The sequence below is a fragment of the Barbus barbus genome (genome assembly GCF_936440315.1).
Source record: "Barbus barbus genome assembly, chromosome: 29".
NCBI classification, from domain to species: domain Eukaryota; kingdom Metazoa; phylum Chordata; class Actinopteri; order Cypriniformes; family Cyprinidae; genus Barbus; species Barbus barbus.
Window position 1 is genome coordinate 8,032,243 of NC_136757.1, and position 14,076 is coordinate 8,046,318.

A 14,076-nucleotide genomic window follows, 5' to 3' on the forward strand; every position below is an offset into this window, starting at 1 on the left:
CCTGAGCACTGCAATTAATGACACAAATAGAACTTTAAGCAGCCTTACAATGGAAGTGACTAACATTTTGGTACAGAAAATTGCATTATTTTATCATTACAATGTGTTATCAATGCATATACTATCATCTAATAGCTAAACACTATTTATAAAAAAAAAAAAAGCAAAAAAAAAAAGCAAAAAAGTGTGGCTCAATCATTTATCTATTGAAATTCTACACTCGTTCAAAGTAATACAAAGTAGTAATTTTATTCAGAGAGGATGCATTAAATTGATCAAAAGTGACAGTAAATACATATGTTAGAAATTATTTCCATTTCAAATAAATGCTGTTCTTTTGAGCTTTCTATTCATCAAAAAAACAGCATATTTACTGAATGATTTCTGAAGGATCATTTGACACTAAAGACTGAAGTATTACAAAGCTGAATTTTCAGCATCACAGGAGTAAATTACATTTTTAAATATATATTTACACATAAATATGTATAAAAGTTATTTTAAATTGTCACAATTCCACAATATTACTGTATTTATCATCAAATAAATGCAGAAGAAACTTCTTTAAAACTTCTTCTGGTGCGCAGCAGAAAAAACCATTTAACCTTTAAATCTTACCAAACCCAAACTTTTGAACAGTAGTGCATTTCCTATACATGATACTATTTGTAAACTTTCAAACTAAAATGCTTACGGTTTTGTTTATTTTTATTCATAAATTTGAACCATAGCATTTTTTAGATGTTAAATGTAATTAACATAACCCATTTCATGTAGTGTTATCCTTTACTCAAGTCACTTAGTATAAATGAATACATGCTAAAATATATAAATATCAGAGGTGTCAAAGGCAACATACTATAATGTATGATTAATTACATTCACTTAATGCTGTTACATTTAAGACAATAAGCTATTTTGTATACCAGAATTTGTGAAAGATCTTTTTTTTTCTCTTTACAAGGGAATCTAAATGTATTAAAACTGAATGCACAGCATAAAATTCCATTTAAAATCATCTGTAAATGGGAATGAGATTAAGAGTGAACTACCAAAATTGACTATTTTATTCTGTTGACAGCCCTAAAAAAAAAAAAGCAAAGTTTTTACCATGACTGAAGATGTCTGAAATACAAAACAAAAAAATGACAATATACAGAATATTTCTTGGTGTTTTGATATGTTTAACCCTAAAAGCCACCACAATATACCATATAAACCTCTATTTACTGCTAGACACACATAAAATCGGTAAAGCTTATTAATCGTTAAGTGTAGAATATTTTTAGGTTCATAGAGTCTCTATATTCTAGATTTTCTGACAGTTGTTTTAATTAATATCCTTAAACATTAGGTACAACTGCCATTCTTCGATCCAAAGAACATTTCAGATTTTATTTTGAAATTTTGGTAAAATATAATGCATAAAACTGAAGTGTCCACAAAGCTAACTAACACTGCCAAAATCAAAATACACACAAAAAAGCAGCTAAAACAACTTGCAGCTACTAAAACATTGCTATATAGCAAGAGGCATAGAACTGTTTTGACATTTAATCCTACCTCCGATGGTTAGAGCACTTAGACGCGTCTTGACATGTGTAAGGTCTGGAGAGGCAGTAGCAGGGAAGAAAGATTCACTGGGAGTTAGTGATTCCAAAAACTCACATAGATAATCCCACAGCTGCACTAATAATATCTCAAGAGTCACTTACTGAGGTGAACCACACATCTTAAAATGGATTCCAGACAAAACAACTTTCCTTTACTGAATCACACCAGGCATCAAACCAAGCAACTCCTTAATGCTGCAGCAATACAGTCAAGGCCCTTCAAGGCCCATGATAAATCACAGCCTTCATGACTGGAGAAGATAAAGCTTAAATCCCACACACTGCCAGGCAGAGCCAAGACTAGCTACGGAGAGGATAAACACTGTACTTTCAAAGAAAATGCTCATGTCAAATATGTACTAAGTGGGTATGAAGTAGATATAAAATGCTGCTTCTCTAGAGCAAAGGAAATACTTACTTAATAAATAAGCTTTCCATTGATGTATGGTTTGTTAGGATGGGACAATATTTGGCTGAGATACAACTATTTGAAAATCTGGAATCTGAGGGTGCAAAAAAAAAAAAAAAAAAAAAACCTTGTTGTCCAAATGAAGTTCTTAGCTATGCATATTACTAATCAAAAATTAAGTTTTGATATATTTATGGTAGGAAATTTACAAAATATCTTCATGGAACATGATCTTTATATCCTAATGATTTTTGGCATAAAAGAAAAATTTATAATTTTGCCCCATACAATGTATTGTTGGGTATTGCTACAAAAATACACCCGTGAGACTTATGACTGTTGGTTTTGAGGTCCAGGGTCACGTATGTGTCAGTCCTCTGTCATGTGTTCCTGCCTCTTGTGTCCATTTGGTTTGTTTCCTGTCATTGTCTGATGTGATTATTAGTTAATTCTTGTCCAGCCATGTTTGTCTAATTGTCTATGATCATCCATTGTATATTAGTTCAGTTAGATTTTGTCTGGTCTACTCGTTACCCTCGGTGTTCCTGTCTGTGTCTGCCTTGCCTTGTCTTGCCCTGCCTTGATGTCTTCAGTAAAGACTGTTATTCTGCGTTACAACCTCGTCTGCGTGTTCCTTGTTCCTCCCTGCTGTGTGCACCGTGACAATATGTCAGAACACATTTTATTTAATGCATGTTCCTCTATTTACAGTGACAATGTACAGAGTGCAAATGATTTTATGAGCTGTCCTCTTATATAAGTGCAGCAATAAATGCTCACCTACACTCATACCTACATCAATATACACACAAAGGCACAGCTGAGTGAAAATAAATCATGAAACTAATACATGTTTTGAAGTTACTGGTTCAACACATTAAAAAAGGATTCTTTTGATTTTTTTAAATAATGTATTGTTGTAGTTTATGTGGGTAACTAGTTAAAAAAATTCACCTATAAAGGAATTATCAGATCTAGAGGGACTTTGTTTCGCATTCGCTTTGTGGCAAAGCATGCAGAATAAAAACAATACAATTAATTAATATTTACTATATTAACATACTAAGGCAGAAAATTATAGCCTGACATGAATTATAACAAAAGTTTTTGTTTGCCGTTTATAAATTGGGCACAGATTAAATGTATAATTGTAGTAAGGTAATAGAGATAACTGAGGTTAAGTCTAAGATGGCGTGCAGTGGTATTCTGAAGTCCCCTCCTGCTTTTCTTAATTCATACTTCATTTCTATTTTATGGTAAAACAGTGTCCAGGTTAAATATTAGGGATGTGCCCGAATAGCGAATCCGTATTCGGAAAAGGCACTGAAAACAAATAATGCGTTCTACGGAGCCACAAAAGGGACATGGTTAGCCGTTTGCTAGCAGTAGCATCATTAGCTTTCCGAATACCGTATTCGGATTCGGCAGATCCCTATTAAATATAATCCAGATGTTGGTTACACAGGTGTTTATGCATTAGTCTCTGAAGGAAATAAAGGAGCTGAGAGGCATTAGGGCATTAGGGTTAGTAAACTTATACTTAGCAGAGCTTAGCAGTGAGAGGAGAGATAAAGAAACACTTTCACCATTTTACATTTGATCAGTTTCTGGTATCAGGTTAATCTTTCTCCAAACAGCTATAAAATGTTACTACATAATATATTAGGGACATATTTTCATTAAAATGTTATCTTACTAGGCAAATTCATTCAGTCTATTAACCCTTTCACTAAATGACTGCCAATAACAGGATGTTGCTTTATGGGGAAGTCGTGGCCTAATAGTTAGAGTCGGACTCGTAATCCAAAGGTTGCAGGTTCGAGTCTCGGGCCGGCAGGGATTGTATGTGGGGGAGTGAATGTCCAGCGCTCTCTCCCCCCTCAATACCACGACTGAGGTGCCCTTGAGCAAGGCACCGAACCCCCAACTGCTCCCCGGGCGCCGCAGCATAAATGGCTGCCCACTGCTCCGGGTGTGTGTTCACGGTGTGTGTGTGTTCACTGCTGTGTGTGTGTGCACGTTGGATGGGATAAATGCAGAGCACTTGGCAGTATGTCACTTCACTTCACTTTTAGCTCTTACTGTATGTGCTTGACTGAAATGCTTTTATGGACCAATCAGATGCCAAGACTTCTTGTGCTTTAATAGATGCCTTATTTAAAATCATGAAAGAAATGTGGGTTTGTACAGAAGTAGTCTGTTTTCAGGTGCTAGGTGACATGTAAGTTCCCAGGATTTCTGAATGCTCAACACCCAGGTCAGTGTTGTTATGGTCAACTAAAACTAAAACCATTTAAAAAATCATTTGTGGTAATTTAAATAAAGTTGAAATTAAAGCCACTGTATGCACTTTAGTGTATTTTTGCGACTTCAGCATCCCCATATCACCGTCGTAATTACAGAGGACAGTTGTACACATGCATTTGTTGCTGATGTCAAATCCTCCTTTTTCAACAAGCTCACCAAACTTACACACTCCTAGAACAGTTTAGAGGGGAACGTGGGAAATAAATAGAATCCATTCACTTTATTAGATGTCAGCGTACCACGAGAATAATTTTGAAAATGATATTTCAAGGTTAAAAAATAAATAAACAAAATAAACTTTATTACAGTTTCTTAAATGAAATATAAATATTAGATGAAAAAAATTTAATTATGGGCTTGATTTATTAATAGTTTGCACCAGCGCAAACTGTCTTTTGGCGTTAAAACAGTACTGTCAGGATTTACTAAAGACATGCAGTGAATTATTAGCACTGAAAATGTGTGGACAGTCATTTTTGCGCCTGACCTTACTGAATATGCATTTGTAGGGGTTTCCCTTTCAGAGGCTAAATTTATGGGACATATTTTGCGCTTAATACGTTTGATACATTTTTTTTTACGAGTGTGACTGCTGCATTCTACCGAAGTGACACCTGCAAATGTTCAACCGCATTCTTAGCAAACCTGCACTGACAGCTAGTTGTTTGTCAGGTCATATAATGTGAGATCTGATATTGACACTGCCATCTTTGACAATGTCATTATGGTAACCTGAGAATACGGTTGTGAATTGTTTACTTGGTTTAAATAAATTCAGCCCAATGTGAATAGTTAACCACTCACTTTACTGTCTTTAAATGATGCCCTAAAATTGGTTAATTATTAAATGGTACAGATGTTTAATGGAAAAGAATGTAAAAACCCTAATCAACAGTTTAACTAGAGTGCATGTGAATCAAGAGGTTTATAATTCAGATTACAATCTGCCATCAGACCACTGATGGCTCCTATAAGAGTTTCTGAATCATCTAGCGTTGGTCCACGATGGATACAAGTACAAATGTAAAATGACATGGTGTCTGGAAACCAGCAACCATATCAAGCCTAACCTCTCCAGCAGAACAGTGTGCAGAAAATAGAAAGTTTCTTGTGTGCTTCTAACAACAAGGTCAAAACACAAGCAAGCCAATCTCTACAAAGACTGGTCTAGCAAAGCATGCCTTTCCAGCCACCTCAAGCGTGATACTGAACAGGAAGGGAAGGGGCGGAGCTGCTATCTTAAAGTGATGTATAGCCACCTTCTTTTGTAGAAGACAAATACAGTGCTGCTGGCCTTCATCACAGCAAACTCAGAATCACAACAGTCAGTCTAAATATAAAAAAGTCTAAAGCTGCTTTCCAGAAAAGCTGACAAGTTTCTTTCATCGTGAATTTAACACTCAACCCATCATTCTGAATAAATTATGAAGGTGGAGCTGAGATTCAATCACCAACCGTCATGGAAAGCAGTTTTGACAAAACATCCTAACCGAGATTTGGCGGACATTCATAATTCCTCACCAAGTTTATCCGTTGATGTAATAATGTCAGTGGGAACACACGAATCCAGATCAGCATCCATAATCCCAAGAGGGTCCAGCTGAGCCACATGGTGACCACGTATCTACAGGAGACAAGAGGTCCCCCCACAAAAATGGGAGCCGAGCGCAAAACCACCCACAAGGAAAAGATATAGAAGGGGAGAGAAAGCGGGCACAGAAGAGGAAGTACAGAACAGCAAGAGAACAAGAAGGTTGAGATGATATAGGAAGTGTGATTGAAGATGAAATGAAGTGTCGGGTGCAGAGGGGGTTGGGGCATAAGAGTTGAAAAACAGGGGAAATAAGAAAATGAGAGGAAGAGGGACAGATAAAGGGAAGGGGAAAGCGACAATCACACAAAACAGGCTCATTAATGGTGGTCTGTTGAGCGGTGGGGGACAAAAAACATTTCTCACCAACATGCTGGAACCCAGTAGCTACTGGGGACTCGTCAAAATTTACACAACTGATGCCAAGTGGGTCAAGGTTTGCATTGTGATGCCCCATTACCTGGAAACAAGGCAACAGCAGTCACAAGACATTAGGAGTTCACCAAGCAGATCCCATGACTGTGAATTGAGCCCAATCTTTCACAGTGTCACAAACGTGAGATGTGAAACGATACAACCAAAATGAGGTATTGCACAATTTGGCATTTTCAATCAAATGGGACTATCTGCTAGAGGTCAAACAATATATAATTTTACCGATTAATTGCCACTTTTATAGAACCCTTTATTTGCTTTATGAAACCACCGGTTATTGGGAAAATCAGCAGTGATAGTTGGTGAATCTGATCATTTGTTTTAGTGTTGTGGTTTATGTATGTTCCTATGTGGCCTGTGCCAGAGGATTATTATTAGCCACTGTGCAATAAATCAAAGTCAAGGATGGAAACTGTTCACCTGTCATCATAATTCAGCATTGTAAATAAAAAATGTTAGTTATGATTTGTGCAGATCCAGCAAGCTACATTTTAACAATTTGATATGACAATAAAATAAAAACAAAATTGTCAGTGTGATTTTATTTGATTTATTTTTTTATTTATTTTAAAAACTCTGTCATTACTGTTCATTTCATAAAAGTTAAAAATTTTTACTGAAAAGTTGAAAGTTTGCATTCATATTTCTTTATTATTAGAAACTATCGACTACATTAATCCATTATCGGCTATATTTTTCACCTTAGTTATCGGCAAACCCCAATACCGGTCGACCTCGGCTATCTGCTTAGTGAATGTTCTCCTGTAACCTCAAAAAGCATCTTTTACTCCATTTTTTTTTTTTACAAAATGAACATACATCTCTTACCTCATTAACGGTTCACGCTGCAAACTCATTAAAGGCAGCACTGAGATATCAATTTTAAGTCAATATTTTTAAAGAAACAACTGCACAAGGCTTTTAAAATCTGTGTGTGTACCTGATAGGCCCTGATGAGGGACTGAACTGCCAGATGGTCTTCCACCAGTTTCTCCACATTCGGCTGGGCCCCCACCAGAGACTGGGCCTGAGCGAGCCCGGCCAGACTCACTCCCACTGGAGGAGGACTCTGGTAGGCTGAACCTGGGGGGGCACCAGCATTAGCATTCCTGAAGAAAATGTCCCAAGACTGGAAGAACAGAAAAAGGAGCCAGGATTTAGTCTCTTTAAGTTGACAATTAAGATGCAATCAATAGCTAAAAAAAATTAAAAAAAACTTAAACTGGATATGACATTACTAAAATCATTTTGAACAACATCTAATAAAGCAGACAAAAATACAAGTGTCTAAACCCTTTTACATGGTATGTAAGTTTGGACTGTTTCACAGTGACAGTGACAAAAACAGTGTGAAGAAAAACTATAATAAAACTTGTTTTTTTACCAAATTAAACATCTGTGGAATACATGAATGGATTTATTTTGTTTTTGAACATGATCCAACAGTAAAACATGACTGATAATGCTTCAGATGTGAATAATTACTACTGCTGGCCATGGTAAGCAACACTAGTACTATTGCTCAAGGTCAGGGACGAGGGATGAGTAACGATGAGTAACTCATCCAGCACCATTTGAGCTACAGACATACATGGATGTATCAGACTTTAAATCATGTGGCTTGTTGGAAAACTAGAAGCAGCTGGATTAATACTTAACACAATATTTCAAGGCCTTCTTCATTAAAATAACCCTCACAATTAGGGTAGAGACCATTAATTCTACTATTTGTGCTTAAATGCCTCACCAATACAATGTAAAGTTGTATAAGAGGTTCAGGGAGCTTTACAATTCATTCACATTCATATAAACACTGTTTTCTTTTAAAGCCTGTGTGTACATTTACACATAATATTGATAATGTAATTTCAGTAACAAAAAAACAGTTGCAACTGGAATAAAAACTACAGCAACAACAATCAAAACAAAACCTACAGAACCTGACTGAATGTCTGATCTAGAAGGCGCAAAAAGACCTGGGCTGCATTTCCCAAAAGCATAATATCCGTAAGTCAAAGTAGATCATAGAACCATTGCCACCAATGGCCTCTACGATCAATTTAACTTGCTTTTCAGAAATGCAGCCCAGGTCCGGTTCACTTAGGCTGCATTTACACTGCAAGACTTAATATTAAGCACAGATCTGGTCTTTTGACCATATCCGATGTTTTTATCCGCCTTTTGTTTGAACAGATAAAGACCATAAAATAATGGTAATTTTCATGTTATTTTATCTACAGATTTTTAGATGTAGAATTAAGAGTTGAAATAAAGTAGCGCCATAAGATTATATTTATATGAATGAATTCCAATGAATTAATGAGAGAGAATGTGTGAGCGAGTAGCCAACAGCTAAGTTGTCATTACATTGCTGAGAAATATAATGTAGCTTTTAGTAGCAAAGCTGTTGTGTTTATATAATACATGGGGCAATGGTTGAAAATGAGCTCCTGAATGTTGCGCAGTTCCTTAAGGCTGATTTATACTTCTGCGTCTGACATGGGCAGTAGCCTGTACGGCGTAGGCTGTGCTTCGGTTTTCATTTATACTTCAGCATCGTTGTCTGCGTCGACGTGCAGTACTCAAGCAACATGCCGGTGCAGACTAGCTGTTTTCATGTGTAAAGCCGAAGAAGCAGCAGCTTGTTGGAGAAGCATCAGCCGTGACGGCGGCAAATAGATATCAAAGAACACAACATTTATTTAAAACTACAAAAAAAAGAAGAGGCGACAACGGAACAGGAGAATATGGCATTCTTTCAATCTCCTCAAGGACTTGCACCATATGGCAGAACACCATTGTCACGAACAACAAAGTGATGTATAATGCTACATTTTATAATAAAGGATTAGACACTTGTTCTTTGCTTTGTTTTATTTTAAAGAAGAAGGTGTAACATTAAAATATATTAAAGTGCAAAAACACACAAAACTCAAATACACATGGAGGGAGGGGTACTAGCAGACCAATCATAGCACTTGTGGTCCGCATAGAATTGACGCGCTGTGATATTTTTGGAGAGGTGCGCGTCAGCCTGCGTGTACTACGTACAGCCTACGGCGTAGCTACGGTATAGGTTCGATGCAGAAGTATAAATCAGCCTTTATGTATATGTTCCCACCTCAATAAAATAAGTGCATTCAGAACACCGGCATTAAAACATTAATGCGCCCTCGCATTGTGGTGGCTCAGAGTTCTGGAAGGAATCGGATATGTGCGTTTAGACGTAGGTTGGATGCGTGTTTTGTGTCACGTGTGTATCAATATGTTCTCTAAATGTAAATGTCTAGAGAGCACACAATGACTGTTTACATGCGCACAAATAATGCGATTATTTCCAATAATAAAAGTAAGGACTTAAATCGCATTATGATGTTTACATGTCAAGAGTAAAGCGCTTCACTCCCGTTTACATGCAATTTCCATTATTCGCTAAGAATTTTGGTAAATTTTTACTGCTATTATTCACATAACCCACTACACAGCACAAAATTGGACTCAGAAAGAGTAGTTGTGTTACTGGCTGCTGTTTTAATTTATTTATGTCTAATGCAAAACACTTTTGTATTGTTGTATTCCATGCTTTTTTGGCGCCATAGAAATCTGATGGAAATTCGTTTGCATACGCTGCCGTCGCGTTCTACTCGCCGTTTCTGGATGAGGGTAACCGAGACTGGTGACAGAGAGTTGTGATTTCCCCAGAAATACGATGCTTTTATCCCCACCATCGTTTCTAATCTGCATATTAATGCAGGTGCTTGTCACGTCATTAGGGCCTTTCACACTGCTTTAGTTCCAGAGCTAAAAGTACAGTAATAAGGTACTGTGACGATTTTGCGCTAACTATTCCCCAGTACCATTTAAAGGGTTGCATTCGCACCGACAGTGGGTACTAAGAAGTGACGTAAGCCGATGACAGCAACGTCATTTGTACGCGGCGTTCAACAATGTAAACAAAGAAGAACAACGTTAACAATTAACGTTACAACGTTAACAGTGATCGGAGCTGTGTTTTTGTTGTGTCTCGCGGGTTTCACAATAATGGACATGGAATTTCGACGTATACGTCAAGCGATTGAAAGAACGGAAAGGAGGACTAAGATCTCCAACGACAGTTTGCAATGTTACATTTCATTGAAGCTGATAGAAGCACAAAACGCCGTAGACGAAGTCTTCAGGTAAATGCCGTTTATAAATGCTCTCAGTATAATACAATGTTTACAAAGTGTTTTAAATCATGGCGGGTGAGGGCGTTTTCGTACGCGTTTAGCCAATCAGCATACACTTACGTCACGGATAGTTCCTAGAACTGTTTTAGACCCTACTCTGAAGTAGGAGCTAATTTAGTTCCTCCAAACGGAGTTCCTGGTACTAAAACCGTTCCTAGTTCCCGCGGTGCGAACACACCAAAAAGTGGGTAGTTCCACAATTAGTTTGGGTAATATGTAAAGGTTCCTGCGGTGCAAAAGGCCCTAATCATGTACGTTACGAGAACATGCGCACTTTGGTCAGAGCGGAAATACTGCGATTAAGGTGTTAATAATAAGCCTGTATATTTCGATTAAAATCGGCGTACGCCACTACGATTATGGTTTCTGCGATTATGAGCTTAATCGCATTATTTCGATCGAAGTATTACGTTTACATGAGGTAAAGTTTAATCACACTATTGGCAAAATCTCATTATAATCGCATTCAGAGGGTGCATGTAAATGCACTGATTGGTTTAGAACTCAATCTCCATCATTTTTAATTAATTTTACAAAACAAAAAAAGGTTTGGATAGCTCTGACTACTCGAAGATGGAAATAACTTATTATATCTTCTAATCACACTGCAAAAAGTGTTGTTGTTCCAAGGTACTTTTGTCTTGTTTTCCAGTGTCTAAAGTTTCTTAAATCATAACACATTTACCTGAGAAGCAAAATGACATAAGATTTTTTTTTGTGAAACTGAGAAAATGATGAGTCAAAAACAAACAAATATCTGTCAGTGTGTTCAGGAAAAAAGATGTACTTAATTCAATAGGAAAACAAGTTTTCATTTCCCATTGACAGATATTTCTTAATTTTTCCAAACAAACTCACTTAATTTCATTCAATTTCTCAGAAAACAACACTTCATATCTTCATTTTGCATCTCAAGTAAATGTATCTTGACTTAAGATTGTTTAGATATTTGTACTGGAAAACAAAAAATACTCAAGTAGATCATTTTTAGCAACGCATGCAACATTTAATGGCAAAACTATGAATTCAAGACTTATTGCTCTGATTTAACAACTTTTCAAGGCCTTAAATGAAGACTTTAAGACATGTTCTATACTGGACTATTCTAAAATAACGTAACGTAATGCAATCTTGTAACACAATGACAAAGATAAAACTGAATCCAAGAATGTAATTGCCTTAAGGACAGGGGAAATATCCATACACAGAACATTGAGCAAAACATTAACCCAAGATACCCTGGACCTTGTACTCACATTTGAACTGTGAAGGTGGTTATTATATCTGAGGGTTATTAAATAAAACCTCATTAGAAGTACAGTGGGTAAAAACAACTGAACACTCATAAAGACGTTGTGTGTCACTGTGTCCTGGAACGGCACACTCTCATGACTGCTCTAAAAATACTACAGGGATCCCAGTAATGTGACCTTACACATAAAAGTTGCAACCCAGCATCTGCAGACAGACAGAAACTCAGTGTATACTTGCATTGGAATTGTTTTTGGCATTGTTATGACGAAATGCCTTTTTCTTAGTGACTGGGTTAGAAATATATAAATGGAAATTGGGAACAGTCAGGAGGACATGACCACTGGCACCACTGAAAGAGAGGTCTCTTCATTCCTTCTTCCCATAATCCACCTGCACCCGTCCTCTGCCTCTTACCTTGTGCACACTCTTGGGATTCTCCAACCATGCATAGTACATCTCCTCGACATAGTTAGAGCTCGTTCCGTTCAGAAACGGCTCTGCGGCCACCGGTGCCGTGTAGCACCTGAATGGCTGAAACGTCCTAGGGGTGGCCACTGGCCTCTGCTGTGATAGATTTTTAGCAGTCTGTGAGGCCGTGATCGGCCGGAGCCGTGCCGCACAAGTCCTTAAGCGGTGCATCGCAGTCTTTTGAACGAGCGCCACCCACACTCACAAGTTCCTGGATGTCCCCAGTGCCGCAACAGAAAAGAAAAGTGTCACCTCCTTCTTCTTTAGCTCAAACGGAAAAGGCGTTTCAATTTCCTGGAGAAGAATGGATAGTTCCAGAAGCCCTAGACCTTTGAATCCTATCTGTGGTTTGTACTCTGAAAAAAGGAAAGGAATAGACAAGTCAGGATGGAATAGGAAAAAAAAGGAATAGACAAGTCAGATGTGCATTAAAATGCATTGTGTTCATTCCCTGGGAATCACATGAAGGTTTTAATGAGATTTCTAGTGCAAAAGAAACAAACAGCATAATCGGGTACAACAGTAACTGGAATCATCATCATGAAAGATCTTCATACAGCTCAAAGCGTAATCTCATTTCATATCTGTTTATGTAGTTTTGTGCGTTACGTGGCATAATGGCTGCTTCCAGAGAACAGACAAAGGTCAATGAGCTAGTCAAGCTCCCGATAAAGACCATGAGGTCCAAAGGATTTCGTATTTTTCAGAAACAGAACCAGATGTCTTGTAAACTGTAAAAAGCTCGGTGTTTAAATATACAAAGTGACTGTGGAATGAAAATGTGTCAGAATGGTTTGTCTGGAGTCACTCAGAAATTATAAACATAGAAAGTGCTTGTCAAATGATGAAAGAAACTATAAGCGAACTTTGAATTTATTTTTCACCCAATTGATATGAGCTGCTTTGCAAATAAACAAGAGCATAACTCTAATAACAGTGACGTAATGAGGTCACGATGACTTTTGATTCTTGTACTTTTGCCACAAGAGAGGTTCAGTGTTACATCTACACTAATGCACGGAAAGAAATGAGGGTAAATGCGAGTTTATTATAATCACCCAAAAACATACTACAGACTACATGCTATTTAAAGTTAAGTTAATAAAGGATGGTTTTAACATTTGTCACCAGGAGTGTAGAAAACATGTGTGATCAATATTGCATGTCATTTAATGCATGCTACACTACATACCCTTGACTTCTTTTATGTCTTAATAAATATTTCTGGCATCATTAAATTAATATTTGAACACAACATGCCATAGGCAACTTTGTGAGGAGTTTTTACTCGTGTTTTAGCAAAGCATTGGCTTTCCTTCATTCCTAAGGAATAAATCACACCTACTGCATTAATCTGAGCTATGCTCTACTTCATGAAAACGAAGAAGAGTTTGCGGTGTGCTCTTCCGCTAAAATGAAACTGGTATGACCATGTGGTTGAAATAACATGGACCCCTTGACTCCCTCAACACGCCTATGTTTTGACCTTGCGTCCACATTCCACTCCCCTTGATGAGTCCCTGAACACCGCCCGCCCACTGCACTGATTCAGCGCGCTCATTGGCTGGAGCTTCCTAACCCCGCCCACCGGATATAACCTAGTGGAAGGCTAGTAGAGTCACGGAATGTCAATCATTATGTCCTCTCACTAAACATGGGTCTTATGAAAATATTAGCAGCCTATGCTAACCGTCAAATCAGACGCCGATACTGGAATCCAGTCATGCAACTGAACTCTTATTACTACACGGTTATTTTTTGGGACTGTTA

The 14,076-nt window shown here is 37.5% G+C and overlaps 1 protein-coding gene across 3 annotated transcripts in view; it reads right to left on the bottom strand.

The window, feature by feature from the left end:
• Positions 1-14,076, bottom strand: part of LOC306849465 (2-oxoglutarate dehydrogenase complex component E1) — a 44,307-nt gene that overhangs the window by 29,761 nt on the left and 470 nt on the right. Inside the window, exons 2-4 of one of the 3 annotated variants that reach the window (XM_079384504.1) lie at positions 12,253-12,662; positions 7,296-7,484; positions 5,851-5,953 (exon numbers count right to left, since the gene is read on the bottom strand). In XM_079384504.1, coding sequence (XP_079240630.1) covers positions 5,851-5,953; positions 7,296-7,484; positions 12,253-12,477 — 517 coding nt within the window. In that variant the 5' untranslated portion in view covers positions 12,478-12,662. Of the gene's footprint in view, positions 1-5,850; positions 6,381-7,295; positions 7,485-12,252; positions 12,663-14,076 lie in introns of all 3 variants that reach the window. The other 2 variants (XM_079384505.1, XM_079384506.1) reach the window with 2 other exon arrangements.